The sequence below is a fragment of the Lampris incognitus genome, chromosome 18 (genome assembly GCF_029633865.1).
Source record: "Lampris incognitus isolate fLamInc1 chromosome 18, fLamInc1.hap2, whole genome shotgun sequence".
NCBI lineage: Eukaryota > Metazoa > Chordata > Actinopteri > Lampriformes > Lampridae > Lampris > Lampris incognitus.
In genome coordinates, this window is record NC_079228.1 from 39,368,281 (window position 1) to 39,388,978 (window position 20,698).

Sequence of the window (20,698 nt, forward strand, 5' to 3'; positions counted from 1 at the left end):
CTCACCCGGCTTTCATGTTTCCACGAATCCAAAAGTTCCTGTTCGTGTGAGGTTTCGTAACAGTGTCCTCTTGTGGTGAAATTCGGCATGCTGGGTGGTTTTGAAAAATAAAAACCGAAAACGCCGAGCCTTCTTGTATACGACGACGGGACTTTTCCCCTTCACTCGTCCATTTCATCCCCTCTTTCTTGCTCCGTTCTTCCTACTAGACCGACGACAAGTTCTCGTTCCCAGCTCCTCAAACACAGCAGCTTGGTCGGTGGCCTTGTGCTTCAAACTGTGGCGCTCCAGGTTGCCCTTTGGTGTCAATTCTGCAGGTGCAGGGTTGTTCGAACACACAACCCAGCCGCCGGAATGAAGGGTCGGTGTTTTATGTTTCTGCAGACCGCAGACACGTTAAACTGTGGATGTTTCTGAACCACAGACATCTTTCTTCTCAACGTCTCAACTTATAGCCAATGGTGGTGGAGGCTGCGTCCACATCGCATGACTGTCAAGTTTCTGTCTGTAAAAAGGGGGAGAAAATGGCTGACACTGAGGGGACCAACTCCAGCTCTTCTTTCCACTGCCTTGCTCAGGGGCACAGGCAGGAGTATTAACCCTAATATGGATGTCTTTTTGATGGTGGGGGAAACCGGAACACCTGGAGGAAACCCTCGCAGACACGGGGAGGACATGCAAACTCCACACAGAAAGGACCCGGGACAGCCTGGGGTTCGACCCCAAGACCTTCTTGCTGTGGGGCAACAGCGCTAACCCCTGGGTCACCGTGCTGCCTTTTTGTTTTTCCATTCAAACTTGTTCTTGTTTATTTTTGTTGTTGTTGCTTTCCCCCCTTTTTCTCCCCCAACAGTATCCGGCCAATTACCCCACCCTCCCGAGCCGCCCCGGTCGCTGCTCCACCCCGTCTGCCGATCCGGGGAGGGCTGCAGACTACCACATGTCTCGTCCCATACATGTGGAGTCACCAGCCGCTTCTTTTCACCTGACAGTGAGGAGTTTCACCGGGGGGATGTAGCACGTGGGAGGATCACACTATTACCCCCAGTTCCCCCTCCCCCCTGAACAGGCACCCCGACCGACCAGAGGAGGCGCTAGTGCAGCGACCAGGACACATACCCACATCCAGCTTCCCACCGGATGACACGGCCAATTGTGTCTGTAGGGATGCCCGACCGAGCCAGAGGTAACATGGGGATTCGAACCAGCGATCCCCGTGTTGGTAGGCAACAGAACAGACCGCTACGCCACCCGGAGGCCCACTTTTTTTGTTTTTATGGATTTCAACCATATTTGACAGTGACCCCACGTCATATAGCTGAAGTCAAGAGCTCTCTGGAACCGTCTGGAACAGGTCGCATGTCTGTAGCCCCCTCCGTTGCTAAATGACAAGCCTTTCGACATGCACTGAGGTCAGAGTTCAGAGGTCAAACTACAATTCCTTTGAGCCACGCCATGCAGCTTGGTACAACTCAGCACCATATTTGCAGTTCTTCTGGTTTGCAGAGTAGCGTCGTAAATAGGGTTGCAAAAACATATACGTATGTACAGAATATATCAAATACTTACTGCAGCAGAAAGGAAATGACGCTGCATTTAGGTGTACACATACACATGTTGATTTATTTAGGATATTTTAGCCGGTTTTGTGGAAACACATTTTGGGGTTGTGTTCAATGTCGGAAACGTTTTATTCCAATCATTTCCTGGCGAGACCCGAAAGAATCTTCAGAATAACTTATGAACTTAAGCTCATACACGTTCACTGAACGAAGATACCGAAAATAAAATCCACATTTCTTGCTACAAATGTTACCAAAACCCTTTTTAATGGTGAATCTTAAAATGATGCATTTCCACCGAGAACGAGAGGAACGTCAGCCATTTTCTTTCTTTCAGCGCACAGAAACTTGACAGTCATGATGTGACGCTGCAGGCTCCACCAACTTTGGCTATACATTGAAATGTTGATGTGAAACGTATTTCTGGTTCAGAAACATGGAGATTTTAACGTATCTGTGGTTTGCAGAAATGTGAAATACCAGCATTTTATTCTGGCGACTGGGTTGTTTGGTTACTGGAACGCCACACCACTGATATCTGTTGAACAGCCCAGCATGTGCAGAACTGACACTAAAGGGGAACCTCGAGCATCATCATTGGCGGCACAGTGGCGCCTCACAGCAAGAAGGTCCCGGGTTCGAACCCCAGGGTTGTCCAACCTTGGGGGTCGTCCCAGGTCGTCCTCTGTGTGCAGTTTGCATGTTCTCCCCGTGTCTGCGGTGGGTTTTCTCCGGGTGCTCTGGTTTCCCCACCATCAAAAAGACATGCATGTTGGGGCATCCGGGTAGCGTAGCGGTCTAGTCCGTTGCCTACCAACACGGGGGATCGCCAGTTCGAATCCTTGTGTTACCCCCCGTGTCACGCATAAAAACAATGCCAGAGAGAGAGTCTAGCAGTCAGTTGTAATGTTTGTTGTGCCATGTGTGTTTGTTTGTGTGTGTGCGTTAATGCTGAGGCAGTGAGGTCAGATGAGAGAAGGAAACTTGGCTATGTGGGAAGTGCGCTGGTCCTCTGGACCGACTCTGGTGCTCTGGACCGACTCTGGTGCTCTGGACTGACTCTTGTGCTCTGGTGCTCTGGACCGACTCTGGTGCTCTGGTGGTCTGGACCGACTCTGGTGCTCTGGACCGACTCTTGTGGTCTGGACTGACTCTGGTGCTCTGGACCGACTCTGGTGCTCTGGACTGACTCGGGTCCAGAATAAACGGGGTTGTGTTGTGCTGTTGGATTAATGACTGCCAGTATTGTTTCTGAATCTACTCCAGGAGCTTCTCCTCTGTGTCCGACTTCCTCTTCCTTTCTGCATTCCAGCTGCCGCAATGAAATGATGATAAATAGGGCGTCCGGGTAGTCTGGCGGTCTATTCTGTTGCCTGCCAACATGGGGATCGCCAGTTTGATCCCCGTCTTACCTCCAGCTTGGTCGGGCATCCCTACAGATACAATTGGCCCTGTCTGCGGGTGGGAAGCCGGATGTGGGAGGGGGGGGACTGGGGGGAATAGCGTGATCCTCCCACATGCTCGCCAGAAGGGGTGGAGCAGCGACTGGCACGGCTCGGAAGAGTGGGGTAATTGGCCAGATACAAGTGGGGAGAGAAAGGGGGGAAATTCAAAAAGACAAGCATGTTAGGGTTAGTACTCCTGTCTGTGCCCCTGAGCAAGGCAGGGCAAGACGAGCTGGAGCTGGTCCCCGGGCGCTGCACAGCGGCTGCCCACTGCTCCTATCTACACAGCTAGGATGGGTTAAATGCTGAGCATAATTTCCCCACGGGGATCAATAAAGTATCTCAAAATCAAAATTTAAAAATAAATCCCAGTTTGAAGCATCAGGCCACTGATCAGGCTGCTGTTCGACAAGCCGGGAACGGAAACGTGTTGAGACTTCACATGGGGCCGACTTCCAACCTGCTCCCCCGGGGCTCCAGTCACCGGACTTGTTGTGACGCTTCAAGTCCTCGTCCAGAGACGTTCTCTTTACTTTCATCACAGTAACTCGTTCCCATCCTTTCTTTTCATCCCTCTTTCATCCTCCATCAAATGTTCAGACTTGAGCCGCCGCTCTTTACAAAGCTGTTCTTCCTTCATTCCTCATTACCTCATCTAAGCTCCCTCGTCCTCCTCTCTTCCTTTTCTCATCCCTTCATCCCCAGCCAACACTTGGACCACACATACTTCAGAAAACGGAACTTCCAGCAAATCATTTGTTGCTACACGCTACATGCTACATGCTACACGCTACATGCTACATGCTACGTCTGATGACTGCTGCTTCACGTTACTGCACAGTAGCGACATCAGCTGCTGTGCTGAGGAATCAGGAACACTATGAGGCCGCCGCCAGACCGCCCTCGGTGTTACCGGAAGCTAGCTTAGCCTGTTCCACTTCCGTGTCCTGTAAGACCACCCATGGTGTTACCTCCTCGGGTGCAGCTCCAGGCAAGGCCGCGGTCCCTGGGCCCACAGTGCAGCAGACCAAGCTCTCCCAGCCAACGAAGAGACAAAACATTTAGACGCAGACGTGGACAAAGACACTGCCCGGACGGTACTGGGTGAGGCCGCCACGAACGTGAATTCGCGCCGCCATCCTCCCACACCGGAAGCAGACATTTACATAATGCTCATTTACAAAATTTGCCGAGGTCATTTACATGCTTAGCCTTGGTAAACAGCAGACTTGACAGACAAAAGAGAAGAGCTAAAACACTGGGGCATCTACACGGCACGAGGGCAGCAGGTTTAGCCACTCTGCTATCTCGTGGGAGGACAAATCACGACTCTGTAATGACCTTAAGAGCTTTGGCCTAGAGACGCCATCTTACATTAAGAGCTGCTGTCCATGACTGTGTGTGTGTGTGTGTGTGTGTGTGTGTGTAACACGTAATACTGTAATGTGTGTGCATGGCCCTGGGTTATGTGTGTGTGTGGGGGGGGGGACACATTTGTCCTCTCCTTATGACACCGTCTGTCGCTCAGGTATGGCTAATGAGCGCTCGACTCCATCAACCGCCAAATGACTCACCACTTATAGATGAGCCCTCCGGCGCTGCAGTCAGCCTTCTGTTGGAAGCTCTGCATGTGTGTGTGTGTGTGTGTTTCATAATGCCAGCTATATATTCTATGTTTCATAATGCCAGCTATATATTCTATGTTTCATAATGCCAGCTATATATTCTATGTTTCATAATGCCAGCTATATATTCTATGTTTCATAATGCCAGCTATATATTCTATGTTTCATAATGCCAGCTATATATTCTATGTTTCATAATGCCAGCTATATATTCTATGTTTCACAATGCCAGCTATATATTCTATGTTTCATAATGCCAGCTATATATTCTATGTTTCATAATGCCAGCTATATATTCTATGTTTCATAATGTCGATGAAGCTGTCGGTTGGTGAGGCGACGGTCGACTCGTTGCGGCGGCGCGCTGAGAAAACAGAAATCCCCCCCAGTCTTTTATCGTCCTGTAATCGGCATGTGATGAGATGTGGTGAACACGTTACCACGGGTCACATGTAGTCATGTTGTATGGCATGAACACGCTGCTGTATGACGACATGAACACGCTGCTGTATGACGACATGAACACGCTGCTGTATGACCACATGGACACACTGCTGTATGACGACATGAACACGCTGCTGTATGACGACATGAACACGCTGCTGTATGACGACATGGACACGCTGCTGTATGACGACATGAACACGCTGCTGTATGACGACATGGACACACTGCTGTATGACGACATGAACACGCTGCTGTATGACGACATGAACACACTGCTGTATGACGACATGGACACACTGCTGTATGACGACATGGACACACTGCTGTATGACGACATGAACACGCTGCTGTATGACGACATGAACACGCTGCTGTATGACGACATGAACACGCTGCTGTATGACGACATGGACACGCTGCTGTATGACGACATGAACACGCTGCTGTATGACGACATGGACACACTGCTGTATGACGACATGAACACGCTGCTGTATGACGACATGAACATGTTGCACAGGAGTGGACAGGAAGTGACCTGATCACAGGAAGCTGTTCTGGAAACACGTTCCCCAGGTACTGTGCCCGCATTCCCCACACACTGCTGATGACTTATCATGTCGTCCATTCACTCATTCATCCATCCACTCATCCATCCATCCATCCATCCATCCATCCATCCACTCATCCATCCATCCATCCATCCATCCACTCATTCATTCATCCATCCATCCATCCATCCATCCATCCATCCATCCATCCATCCACTCATCCATCCATCCATCCATCCATCCACTCATCCACTCATCCATCCATCCATCCATCCATCCACTCATCCATCCATCCATCCACTCATCCATCCACTCATCCATCCATCCATCCATCCATCCATCCATCCATCCATCCACTCATCCATCCATCCATCCATCCATCCATCCATCCATCCATCCATCCATCCATCCATCCACTCATCCACTCATCCATCCATCCACTCATTCATTCATCCATCCATCCATCTTTATGAAGTACATGGTGGCTTCACGGGGTGATGACTCCATCAGCGTTGACACCCGTCCCCCATCAGCCGACAGTCCCTGTAAGTCCTTCACACCAAATCCCAAGTTTTAGTCCAAAAATGTTGCACATTAAAAGAGTCCAAAAATGTCATCTGTTTGTTTCTGTCCGTATGTTTTTCGGAGACGTTTCGGTTTCCCGTGTTTTTTTCTCGTCCCTTGATACTCTGTCAGTGATGTTCAGAGCTGCTGGACCACGACGGTCCACGATGGACCATGATGGACCACGACGATGGACAAAAAGAAACACACCACACAGCTGGATGTGTGGCCCCGACTCACCAGTACTGACTTCATCATTTATCATCTTTTTTTATTTGGGATTTTCCCCCCTTTTTCTCCCCAGTTGTACCCGTCCAATTACCCTCATTCTCCCAAGCCGTCCCGGTCTCTGCTCCACCCCCTCTGCTGATCCGGGGAGGGCTGTAGACTACCACATGCCTCCTGCCATACATGTGGAGTCACCAGCCGCTTCTTTTCACCTGACAGTGAGGAGTTTCACCAGGGGGATGTAGCACATGGGAGGATCAAGCTGTTCCCCCCCAGTTCCCCCTCCCCCCCCAAAACAGGCGCACCGACCAACCAGAGGAGGCGCTAGTGCAGCGACCAGGACACTAACCCACATCCGGCTTCCCAGCTGCAGCTAATTGTGTCTGTAGGAATGCCCGACCAAGCCGGGGATTCGAACCGGCGATCTCCGTGTTGGCAGGCAACGGAATAGACCGCTACACCACCCGGACGCCCTATTCATCATCATTTCATTGCGGCAGCTGGAACGCAGAAAGGAAGAGGAAGTCGGACACAGAGGAGAAGCTCCTGGAGTAGATTCAGAAACAATACTGGCAGTCATTAATCCAACAGCACAACACAACCCCGTTTATTCTGGACCTGAGTCCGTCCAGAGCACCAGAGTCAGTCCAGAGTACCAGAGTCAGTCCAGAGCATCAGAGTCGGTCCAGAGCACCAGAGTCAGTCCAGAGTACCAGAGTCGGTCCAGAGCACCAGAGTCGGTCCAGAGCACCAGAGTCAGTCCAGACCACCAGAGTCGGTCCAGACCACCAGAGTCAGTCCAGAGCACCAGAGTCAGTCCAAGAGCACCAGAGTCAGTCCAGAGCACCAGAGTCGGTCCAGAGCACCAGAGTCGGTCCAGAGCACCAGAGTCAGTCCAGAGCACCAGAGTCGGTCCAGAGCACCAGAGTCCGTCCAGAGCACCAGAGTCAGTCCAGAGCACCAGAGTCGGTCCAGAGCACCAGAGTCAGTCCAGAGCACCAGAGTCGGTCCAGAGCACCAGAGTCGGTCCAGAGCACTAGAGTCAGTCCAAGAGCACCAGAGTCGGTCCAAAGCACCAGAGTCGATCCAGAGCACCAGAGTCGGTCCACACCACCAGAGTCAGTCCAGACCACCAGAGTCGGTCCAGACCACCAGAGTCAGTCCAGAGCACCAGAGTCGGTCCAGAGCACCAGAGTCAGTCCAGAGCACCAGAGTCAGTCCAGACCACCAGAGTCAGTCCAGAGCACCAGAGTCAGTCCAGAGCACCAGAGTCGGTCCAGAGCACCAGAGTCAGTCCAGAGCACCAGAGTCGGTCCAGAGCACCAGAGTCGGTCCAGAGCACTAGAGTCAGTCCAAGAGCACCAGAGTCGGTCCAAAGCACCAGAGTCGATCCAGAGCACCAGAGTCGGTCCACACCACCAGAGTCAGTCCAGACCACCAGAGTCGGTCCAGACCACCAGAGTCAGTCCAGAGCACCAGAGTCGGTCCAGAGCACCAGAGTCAGTCCAGAGCACCAGAGTCAGTCCAGACCACCAGAGTCAGTCCAGAGCACCAGAGTCAGTCCAGAGCACCAGCGCACTTCCCACATAGCCAAGTTTAATTCTCTCATCTGACCTCACTGCCTCAGCATTAACACACACACACACAAACAAACACACACACATGGCACAACAAACATTACAACTGACTGCCAGACTCTCTCTCTGGCATTGTTTGTGTGTGTGTGTGTGTGTGTGTGTGAGTGTGTGTGTGTGTGTGTTTGGGTTTGCAATCATTTAGGTCAAATTGTGTCTTTCATGGCTGAGCTGCTCATCAGCATCAACAAATAAGTAGGCTCATTCGCACACACACACACACACACAACTCCTAACATACACTTGTAACCTCTGCCCCCCCACACACACACAACTCCTAACATACACTTGTAACCTCTGCCCCCCCACACACACACAACTCCTAACATACACTTGTAACCTCTGCCCCCCCTCCCCACACACACACACACAGAAAACAAACACACACATAGACCCTGCCCCCTAGACACAGTACACACACACACACACACACTCACTCACACACACACACACACACACAAACTCCACAACACTCATGAGCTCTGCAGGCAGCCTGAACACATACACACAACTCCATGCGCACAGAAAGAGAAAACCACACACACCTACATACACACGTACACACACACACACACACACACACACACCATGACAGCGCTCCCTACCTTCCAGGCAGCAGATCCTCCAGAGGCCGGAGTGCGTGAGGGCCCCGGGGTCTTTCTTGTCCTTGTTGTTGGAGTCCTCCTGGGAGGAGTTGGCGGTGCTGTTGCAGATGAAGGCTCGGGCGTACAGCCAGTAGTCGGTGCCGATGGCCACCGTCATCAGGGCGAAGGCGGCAAACGCCCCCATGGTGGTCAGCAGCACCTGGATTCCCCTCTCACACCACACCATGGCTGGGGGAGCAAGAGACGGGGGGTGGGGGGGGAATGAATGAGTCTTTTTATGGTCACTTTCAGAGAGAGGGGAAAAGATGGGAGGCAAATGCTGGACAGGATCAGGACAGAGGGTCCATGGTGGCACCGAAGTAGTCCAAAAAACAAACTGACAGCCACCTGCATGTCCTCCCTCACCACCTCCATAAACCTCCTCTTTGGCCTTCCTCTTCTCCTCTTCCCTGGCAGCTCCATATTCAGCATCCTTCTCCCAGTATACCCAGCATCTCTCCTCCAGACATGTCCACACCATCTCAATCTGCCTCTCTTGCTTTGTCTCCAAACCGTCCAACCTGAGCTGTCCCTCTAATATACTCCTTCCTAATCCTGTCCTTCTTCATCACTCCCAATGAAAATCTTATCATCTTCACCTCCACCACCTCCAGCTCCACCTCCTGTCTTTTCGTCAGTGCCACTGTCTCCAAACCATACAACATAGCTGGTCTCACTACCATCTTGTAAACCTTCCCTTTAACTCTTGCTGGTACCCTTCTGTCACACATCACTCCTGACACTCTTCTCCACCCTCTCCACCCTGCCTGCACTCTCTTCCTCACCTCTCTTCTGCACTCCCTGTTACTTTGGACAGTTGACCCCAAGTATTTAAACTAATATGCCTTCGTCACCTCTACTCCTTGCATCCTCACCATTCCACTGTCCTCACTCTCATTCATGCATAGGTATTCTGTCTTGTTCCTACTGACTTTCATTCCTCTTCTCTCCAGCGCATACCTCCACCTCTCCAGGCTCTCCTCCACCTGCTCCCTACTCTCGCTACAGTACACAATGTCATCCACAAACATCATCATCCATGGAGACTCCTGCCTGATCTCGTCCGTCAACCTGTCCATCACCATTACAAACAAGAAAGGGCTCAGAGACGATCCTTGAGTCATCCCACCTCCACCTTCCACCCGTCTGACACTCCAACCGCACACCTCACCACTGTCACACTGCCCTCATACGTATCCTGAATAACAAAAAAAAAAAGAAATTATAAATGCAGTTGCAAGAACAATACCTTCTACTCATTTTGAGATGTTCGATTTGAAAGAGACCTTAATTTATTTGTAACTATTCTAATTATCTGTTGACTCCCCCTCCTCTTTCATCTGCCTCTACTGGCGGATGTCTCTCCTTTTTCTAGACTCACTCCGTACCGACAGGTTAATTCACAAAGAATGGATTGCAGCCGCCGATAGCACCATGCATCGTGCATCACTTCCAACCGCTATCTGCCCCGTGTCAAGGTTCAATTCACAAAAGATGTTGTGAGAATGACGTCTCAACACAAACGCTCCCATGAAGCTTTGCAGCTGAGTGAACTTTGCCCTTGTTTTGTGTCTGACTGCAGTTACCCACGTGGCAAAGTAGAAACGGTGGCTTTGCCCCCAGTGGTGTAGCGAGGGGACATGTTTTGAGGAAGCGAAGTGTCCTTCTTTTTTTTTTGGAGGGGGGTGACTTAATTGGCAGGAGTACATCACCACCTTAATAGCCAACGTGATGTCGCCTGATGAGCTATTACCGCGCCCGGTATCATCCATCCATCCATCCATTATCCCAGCCGCTTATCCCAATTGGAGTCACGGGGATGCTGGAGCCTATCCCAGCAGTCATTGGGGCGGCAGGTGGGGAGACACCCTGGACAGGCCGCCAGTCCATCAAAGGGCACACACACACACATTCATACCTAGGGAGAATTTATTATGGCCGATTCACCTGACCCACATGTCTTTGGACTGTGGGAGGGAACCGGACCACCCGCAGGAAACCCACACAGAGAACATGCAAACTCCACACAGAGGACCACCTGGGATGACCCCCAAGGTTGGTCTACCCCGGGGCTCGAACCCAGGACCTTCTTGCTGCGAGGCGACCGCGCTAAGTGGTGTTTATATTCTGTGTATGAACAACCGCAATAAAACAACTAGTTCAGTGGACTACCACATGCAGCTTAATCCCATCAGCCAAGGCACAACACCGCCAAGGAATAGAACCACATCACCAACCGCACACATGCCCTGCATGGCAGTTCCACCAACAGTAAAGCCACAGAGGGAGAAGGGGGTGTGCATTTCACTCAACCTGCACTGTACATCAGAGAAACTGAACGGACGCTGGCCAGGAGGACGGCACAACACAGGAGAGCTGACACGTCAGGCCAGGACTCCACAGTCTACACCATCTACAGACCAGGACTCCACAGTCTACACCATCTACAGACCAGGACTCCACAGTCTACACCATCTACAGGCCAGGACTCCACAGTCTACACCATCTACAGGCCAGGACTCCACAGTCTACACCTTCTACAGACCAGGACGGCACAGTCTACACCATCTACAGACCAGGACTCCACAGTCTACACCATCTACAGACCAGGACTGCACAGTCTACACCAGTGTTTCTCAACCCAGTCCTCAAGGACCCCCTATCCTGCAGATTTTCATTGTAACCCTGCATAGGTAGCCCTGCTTGTACTTACTCGACCAATCATCTCGCAGCACTTAATTATGCAAGGTGTGCAACATCTGACATAATGTCATTGCTGGTTGGTTGAATAACTACAAACAGGTACCTATTCAGGGTTGCAAAGAAAATATGCAGGATAGGGGTTCCTCGAGGACTGGGTTGAGAAACACTGGTCTACACCATCTACAGGCCAGTGGCCACTCTTTCAAGGATGAGGATGTGACCATCCTTGATAGGGAGGAACACTGGTTTGAATGGGGAGGGGAGTCAAAGAGGCCATCTATGTGAAGAGAGAACAACCATCCCTGAACCAGGGCGAGGGGGGGGGCTAAGAGTACCCCCTATCACCATCTTACAATGCTGTGATTGCAAACGTTCCCCAACCCTCTGTGAACAGCACACATGGCCATTGTAACTCTAGTTAATGGTCACACCCATATTTGCATATGATAAATATACATATATTTATATTTATATTTTATTTATTTATTTATTCGTGGTGGTATTTTCATGTCACCTTTTAGTATCGGCTCAGCTCACTTGGAACCTCGACGGCGGTGGTACCAAAAAAAGTATCTGGTACCAGGTACTATTCTTAACTTTTGCCCGATGGAAAACCAAAGAAAAAAAGCGAGTAGAGTTGAGTCGAGCTGGTACCACGCAGTGGAAAAGGGGCATTAGATGAGTGATGAAACGTTCCTCCCACTAAACCTTGTGTCCAGATGAACGGATTCAACTTTCTGGGATTTCCTTACCAGGATTCCTGAGCATGCATAAAGACCTTCACTCACCCTGTTTATTTATGACAAACAAAGTATTCCCGGTTCCTACTTGAAGAGGAAGGCCATTCTCACGGTGGCCAGCAAAACAGCTGCTGAAGTTTAGCGCTACCAGCTAGCCACTCCATGCAGACGTAGCTTTTTCCGTTGCAAGTCTGAATCCCTCCTTTTTACTAAAAACCCCAAATCTCCGCCCTCCATAACTGCACGCCGCTACTTGCTAACGGTGACGTCAACACAAAAAAATACATAAAGGTTCTCACATTTTTTTCCATTTCAGTCACGTTGATGACATGCGATGATTTGACTGGTGTGAGGCCAAAGAGCGGCTGGCTTCCCTTGGCATAGGTACAATCCATTCTGACTAATCGCAGTTTGGCAGTGGCATGACGGCAGCCTCGTCCGATTGGTTAATCCTTCGATTTTTTTTTCACCAAGGAAAGTATTTTGAAAAAGTCAGAACTCTGGACTTTGGCACCATGAGTGGTAAAGGGAGGGAGCTGGCTGACATGACGGACAGGAGGAAGGTAGACGGACTGTGTGTGCAAGAGACCAGGTGGCAAGAGAGCAAGCAAGACAGGCAAGACGGAGATGGTGTGGACATGTGTGGAGGAGAGATGCTGGGTATACTGGGAGAAGGATGCTGAATATGGAGCTGCCAGGGAAGGGGAGAAGAGGAAGGCCAAAGAGGAGGTTTATGGATGTGGTGAGGGAGGGCATGCAGGTGGCTGGTGTGACAGAGGAAGATGCAGAGGACAGGAAGAGATGGAAACCGATGAGCCGCTGTGGCGCCCCCTAGCGGGAGCAGCCGAAACTAGTAGCAGATAATGAATTTTGGCACCTGAATAAAGACGTATTGGCCTACAGCAAATTACTGACAACAGCTTGAAGCTTTATCGCAATATTAAGATAACCCAAATCTCAGCCAATGTGTACTCTTAAATCAGGACATCGATATGACATCGATATGTCCCTCAGCTCCAATAAACCTGTTCATTTATCATGTCTGTGTGTAGAGTTGTTATGGATTTCCAGGCAGACCTGGATATTTCTATCGCAGACCTCTGGAACGATCGTGTCATTAGCTCAATAAAAAAAAAGAAAAGAATGAATAATGTGAAAGATTAAAAATATTAAAGCATAGCACCAAAGTGCGGTGGGGGGATGAAGAGGGGTGGTGAAAGGAGAGGATGAAGGTTTATATGCACATGGATGTACACAGCGGTGTAGAAGAGACAGAGAGAGAGAGAGAGAGAGAAAGAAAGAGAGACAGAGAGAGAGAGAGAGAGAGCAAGAGCAGGGGGGATGAAAAAGGGAGGAGGAAATGAGAGGAGAAAAGAGGAGAGGAGAGGAAAGAGGATTAGAGGAGAGAAGACGATTGGAGAGGAAAGAAGAAAAGAGGAGAGTGGGCGGAGAGGAGGAAGAAAGAAAAACAGAGGAGAGACACATCTGAGATGGGAGGAGAGGAAGATGAGATGTGAAACATCTCACCCGATTTCAGGAAATATGGAGGCTGTAAGGGGGTGGGGGATGGGCCGTGATGGTGGGAACGGGAAAAGTGGTTTTAGTCAAGCGCGACTGTTAATTAAGTGAACCGGTGTTGTGAATGTTTGTTATAATCACACCGCGCTTCGGACAAATGACAAAATAGCTCTCATTTCCAATGCGGCGTCGTATATAGCATCAAGCTAATTCAACGTCCCCGCCGTTTGTTGCCATGGAAACAGAAATACCAAAATAACAAGAGACTGCTGACCCTACGAGTGACCTGCCCTCGGGTATGTACATACGGGTCATCGAAACAGCGAGAAACAGACCGCCGCTTTGTTCCACGGACAAGTAAACCCTGTGACGATACAGCCAGGATGTTGATTAGCTGTCCACGCTAACAAGGGAGAACCAAGAGTTGGTGCAACAAACATACCCGTCTCTGAGAGCCACTGCTGCCACTATCTGAACCGCTCGTAGGCATTTCCTGCAGGCTTGTGGACGTCCTCTGACGCCACGTGTCCACGGGCCTCGTGTATCAGTCGTTACTAGGGGCAATTTGTTCTTACACACCCATGGGATTTTTTAGCCCTGAAGTTTGTCTCAGAGACCAGTGTAGAACCTGCTAACCCCTGAATTTAGACACCGGCTGGCTAACACCGATGTCTTTGCAGGCCTGGGTGATTGCTCGCTGCAAGAGGTAGACAATAGATGTTAGGGGGGAGGAATTACAAATAACCATCATGCTTTGCTGCTGACTGTCAGACAATCTTGAGGGCTAAAAAATTCCATGGGTATGTAAGAACAAATTTGCCCATAGTAACGACTGATACACGAGGCCCTAGATCACATTGGATGTCTTTTGTAGCGTTTGCCGTTGCTAGGTAGCCACGGGGTCGCCTGTCAATCACGTGTGCAGCAGTGTTGGTGATCAACAACTGTACCCATCTGACCTATCATCCATCCATCCATTTTCCGAGGACGTGATTCGTATTTAACGTTACCGCTCCTGGCTTTGTTTTGCCTCCAGTTTGCCTAAGTTTAAACTGCTGCTGCAGTGGTAGTTTGGTAAATGTGTTTTTTCACTAAAAACTCTACATCTCCGCCCTCCATAACTGCACGCCACAACGTGCTATGATCTGACTTGTGAGGCCACAGGGAGGCTGGCTTGTCTTGGCATACAGGTCCAGTTCATTCTGACTAATCGCGGTCTGGCAGGGGCATGACGGGAGCCTCATCTGACTGGTTCACCCTTCCATTTTTTTTTCACCAAGGGAAGCCAACTCCGGCCTGGCCTCCCTGGGGACGCGTGTACAGTAGGGGTGCAATACAGTGTTTCACCACACACACTGACTGACACTCATCACATGTTAACATCCAGAGGGGCGCTGTTTGGCTCATTGTGAAATACTTCATGAGAAATGGGGAAGAAATGGCACAGACGGATTACTGAAACTGTTAAACGAAGTGTTTTTATTACAATGAAAACTACAGTCTGAAAAAATAAGGGACGCCTGACTTCCCTTGGCCTCCGGGAGAAAAACACCACTGTTTGAACACCAAGAACACCACATTACACCGCACATAGAGAAACCATCACCGCTTTATCACTAATGGACAAAATAGGACAGACATTTTTCAAACCGGCTTTCAACATTATGTGCTACCAACCCATGCGTGTATTTACATTACATTCACTATTGCTTTAACTAAAACACAGTCAGTCACGGATGTGGAGCCTTACTGATACCGAGACGGGAGCAAAAAAACCCCAGTATTTTGGTCTTGTTTTCTATTTACAAGTCGTTTTAAGATCACTCTCGCTAACACCGAAACCAGACTTCCTGTAAGATTCTAGCTCCACGAGTGCTTCACCTCTTCTCAAAGTTAAAAGAAGATCTCAACTTTTGATGAGGTAACTCGTCAATGTCCCTCCAATGTCATCAACCGATCAGGAGGTACGGGGGGACCAGACAGGAAACAAGCAGCGAAGACACAAACACAACACAAACGACAACGGGTCTATAAATATAAACCATCTATAAAGATGGCAGCGCAAATCGAATCCAGCACCATATGACGTCCACCAGCCACATGACGCTTCAGGACACTTAGCCCCGTCTCTCTGGTGTCTCTTCCATGGACCTTACCTTCCTACTGCATCTCATTAAACACAAGAAACACCTTCCTCAATAAACGGGGAAGGCCCGCTCTCATGCAGCTCAGGAAGCACAGATGCATGAGCACAAACCACGGCGTCCAGCAGAAGACTCGCATGCCCGGCTCATGGACTCACCACCGCAGCAGAGGTTGTATATAACTTAAAAAACACAAGACAATGGGTTTCAGTATTTTCCAGTGTGGTATTGAAAGGTGCTGTCTGGACTCCCCACATGTCAGCAGTGTTCAGTCATCCCTGTTACAGCCAGCGACACAACACTCATCCCTGTTACAGCCAGCGACACAACACTCATCCCTGTTACAGCCAGCGACACAACACTCATCCGTTACAGCCAGCGACACAACACTCATCCCTGTTACAGCCAGCAACACAACACTCATCCCTGTTACAGCCAGCGACACAACACTCATCCCTGTTACAGCCAGCGACACAACACTCATCCCTGTTACAGCCAACGACACAACACTCATCCCTGTTACAGCCAGCGACACAACACTCATCCCTGTTACAGCCAGCGACACAACACTCATCCCTGTTACAGCCAGCAACACAACACTCATCCGTTACAGCCAGCGACACAACACTCATCCCTGTTACAGCCAGCAACACAACACTCATCCCTGTTACAGCCAGCGACACAACACTCATCCCTGTTACAGCCAGCGACACAAGACTCATCCCTGTTACAGCCAGCGACACAACACTCATCCCTGTTACAGCCAGCGACACAACACTCATCCCTGTTACAGCCAGCGACACAACACTCATCCCTGTTACAGCCAGCGACACAACACTCATCCCTGTTACAGCCAACAACACAACACTCATCCCTGTTACAGCCAGCGACACAACACTCATCCCTGTTACAGCCAGCGACACAACACTCATCCCTGTTACAGCCAGCGACACAACACTCATCCCTGTTACAGCCAGCGACACAACACTCATCCCTGTTACAGCCAGCGACACAACACTCATCCCTGTTACAGCCAGCGACACAACACTCATCCCTGTTACAGCCAACGACACAACACTCATCCCTGTTACAGCCAGCGACACAACACTCATCCCTGTTACAGCCAGCGACACAACACTCATTCCTGTTACAGCCAGCGACACAACACTCATCCCTGTTACAGCCAGCGACACAACACTCATCCCTGTTACAGCCAGCGACACAACACACATCCCTGTTACAGCCAACAACACAACACTCATCCCTGTTACGGCCAGCAATACAACACTCATCCCTGTTACAGCCAGCGACACAACACTCATCCCTGTTACAGCCAGCGACACAATACTCATCCCTGTTACAGCCAGCGACACAACACTCATCCCTGTTACAGCCAGCGACACAACACTCATCCGTTACAGCCAGCAAAAACAACACTCATCCCTGTTACAGCCAGCGACACAACACTCATCCCTGTTACAGCCAACAACACAACACTCATCCCTGTTACAGCCAGCGACACAACACTCATCCGTTACAGCCAGCGACACAACACTCATCCCTTTTACAGCCAGCGACACAACACTCATCCCTGTTACAGCCAGCAACACAACACTCATCCGTTACAGCCAGCGACACAACACTCATCCCTGTTACAGCCAGCGACACAACACTCATCCGTTACAGCCAGCGACACAACTCTCATCCCTGTTACAGCCAGCGACACAACACTCATCCCTGTTACAGTCAGCGACACAACACTCATCCCTGTTACAGCCAGCGACACAACACTCATCCCTGTTACAGCCAGCAACACAACACTCATCCCTGTTACAGCCAGCGACACAACACTCATCCCTGTTACAGCCAGCGACACAACACTCATCCCTGTTACAGCCAGCGACACAACACCCATCCCTGTTACAGCCAGCGACACACCACTCATCCCTGTTACAGCCAGCGACACAACACTCATCCCTGTTACAGCCAGCGACACAACACTCATCCGTTACAGCCAGCAACACAACACTCATTCCTGTTACAGCCGGCGACACAACACTCATCCGTTACAGCCAACAACACAACACTCATCCCTGTTACAGCCAGCGACACAACATTCATCCCTGTTACAGCCAGCGACACAACACTCATCCGTTACAGCCAGCAACACAACACTCATCCCTGTTACGGCCAGCGACACAACACTCATCCCTGTTACAGCCAGCAACACAACACTCATCCCTGTTACAGCCAGCGACACAACACTCATCCCTGTTACAGCCAGCGACACAACACTCATCCCTGTTACAGCCAGTGACACAACACTCATCCGTTACAGCCAGCGACACAACACTCATCCGTTACAGCCAGCGACACAACACTCATCCGTTACAGCCAGCGACACAACACTCATCTCTGTTACAGCCAGCGACACAACACTCATCCCTGTTACAGCCAGTGACACAACACTCATCCGTTACAGCCAGCGACACAACACTCATCCGTTACAGCCAGCGACACAACACTCATCCCTGTTACAGCCAGTGACACAACACTCATCCCTGTTACAGCCAGCGACACAACACTCATCCCTGTTACAGCCAGTGACACAATACTCATCCCTGTTACAGCCAGTGACACAACACTCATCCCTGTTACAGCCAACAACACAACACTCATCCCTGTTACAGCCAGCGACAAAACACTCATCCCTGTTACAGCCAGCGAAACAACACTCATCCCTGTTACAGCCAGCGACACAACACTCATCCGTTACAGCCAGTGACACAACACTCATCCCTGTTACAGCCAGCGACACAACACTCATCCCTGTTACAGCCAGTGACACAATACTCATCCCTGTTACAGCCAGTGACACAACACTCATCCCTGTTACAGCCAACAACACAACACTCATCCATGTTACAGCCAGCGACACAACACTCATCCCTGTTACAGCCAGCGACACAACATCATCCCTGTTACAGCCAACAACACAACACTCATCCATGTTACAGCCAGCGACACAACACTCATCCCTGTTACAGCCAGTGACACAACACTCATCCCTGTTACAGCCAGCGACACAACATCATCCCTGTTACAGCCAACAACACAACACTCATCCCTGTTACAGCCAGCGACACAACACTCATCCCTGTTACAGCCAGCGACACAACACTCATCCCTGTTACAGCCAGCGACACAACATCATCCCTGTTACAGCCAACAACACAACACTCATCCATGTTACAGCCAGCGACACAACACTCATCCCTGTTACAGCCAACAACACAACACTCATCCATGTTACAGCCAGCGACACAACACTCATCCCTGTTACAGCCAGTGACACAACACTCATCCCTGTTACAGCCAACAACACAACACTCATCCATGTTACAGCCAGCAACACAACACTCATCCGTTACAGCCAGCAACACAACACTCATCTCTGTTACAGCCAGCAACACAACACTCATCCCTGTTACAGCCAGCGACACAACACTCATCCCTGTTACAGCCAGCGACACAACATCATCCCTGTTACAGCCAGTGACACAACACTCATCCCTGTTACAGCCAACAACACAACACTCATCCGTGTTACAGCCAGCAACACAACACTCATCCCTGTTACAGCCAGCGACACAACACTCATCCCTGTTACAGCCAGCAACACAACACTCATCCCTGTTACAGCCAGCAACATAACACTCATCCCTGTTACAGCCAGCGACACAACACTCATCCGTTACAGCCAGCAACACAACACTCGTCCCTGTTACAGCCAGCGACACAACACTCATCCCTGTTACAGCCAACAACACAACACTCATCCGTGTTACAGCCAGCAACACAACACTCATCCGTTACAGCCAGCAACACAACACTCATCCCTGTTACAGCCAGCAACACAACACTCATCCGTGTTACAGCCAACAAACACAACACTCATCCCTGTTACAGCCAGTGACACAACACTTATCCGTGTTACAGCCAGCAACACAAAACTCATCCCTGTTACAGCCAGCAACACAACACTTATCCGTGTTACAGCCAACAAACACAACACATTCACCCTGCTAACATTAATTACAACCCTCTACCTTTTGAATCCTGGCCCATGTATGTACGTCTACACTCATGCACGTGTGTGTGTGTGTGTGCGCGCGCGCACGCATGTGTATATGTGTGTGTGCAAGTGTATTGTATGTATGAGTAAAAGTGTTTGGTGTATGCGTGTGTGTCAATGTGTGTGTGTGTGTGTCTGTATGTGGGGATATCTGGTATGGGGATGAGTGTATATTTGTGAGTGTGTGTGTGTGTGTCTGTATTCATCTACAAATGCATATGGGTTTATGTTGTCTGCAATCGTGCACATCTGGCTGTAAGTGTGTATAATTGCTTGTGTGTGTGTGTGTGTGTGTGTGTTTGTGTGTGTGTGTGTGTGTGTGTGTGTGTGTGTGTGTGTGTTCTTACCCGGGGGCATATTTCTGCCTTTTGCCTCCATGTCCTCCTCTCGGTGTTGGTCTCTGTCTCCTTCTTCGTCAGTGAAGAGCACTCCGTAGCTCCAGCCCGAGCCACATCCATCCACTGCTTATCCCTCGCTTCTCTCTCTCTCTCTCTCTCTCTTTCTCCCCTTCTTTTGTCTCTTCTCCCCCTTCCCTAGCTTGTCCGCCTCTTCCCTTACTCTCTTAACCCTCTCTTCTCTCCTTCTCTCTCCCTTCTCCTCGAATGCCTCTCTCTCTCGCTCTCTCTGGGCGAGTGGGGGACACTTCAGCTGGCGTCCTCTCCTCTCATAGAAGTGCGACAGCAGTCATCTTAGCAGCTGTGAGAGACGGGGAGAAATGAGGAGCTGAACTGAGAGAGGGAGCGAGAGAGAAAGAGAGA

General features: G+C 50.2%; 1 protein-coding gene across 1 annotated transcript in view; it reads right to left on the minus strand.

Annotated features, from left to right (window-relative positions):
• Positions 1-8,890, minus strand: part of LOC130128826 (voltage-dependent calcium channel gamma-4 subunit-like) — a 20,892-nt gene extending 12,002 nt beyond the window's left edge. Inside the window, exon 1 of the mRNA XM_056298578.1 lies at positions 8,662-8,890. Coding sequence (XP_056154553.1) covers positions 8,662-8,887 — 226 coding nt within the window. The 5' untranslated portion in view covers positions 8,888-8,890. The remainder of the gene's footprint in view (positions 1-8,661) is intronic.
• Between the last annotated feature and the right edge of the window lie 11,808 nt (positions 8,891-20,698).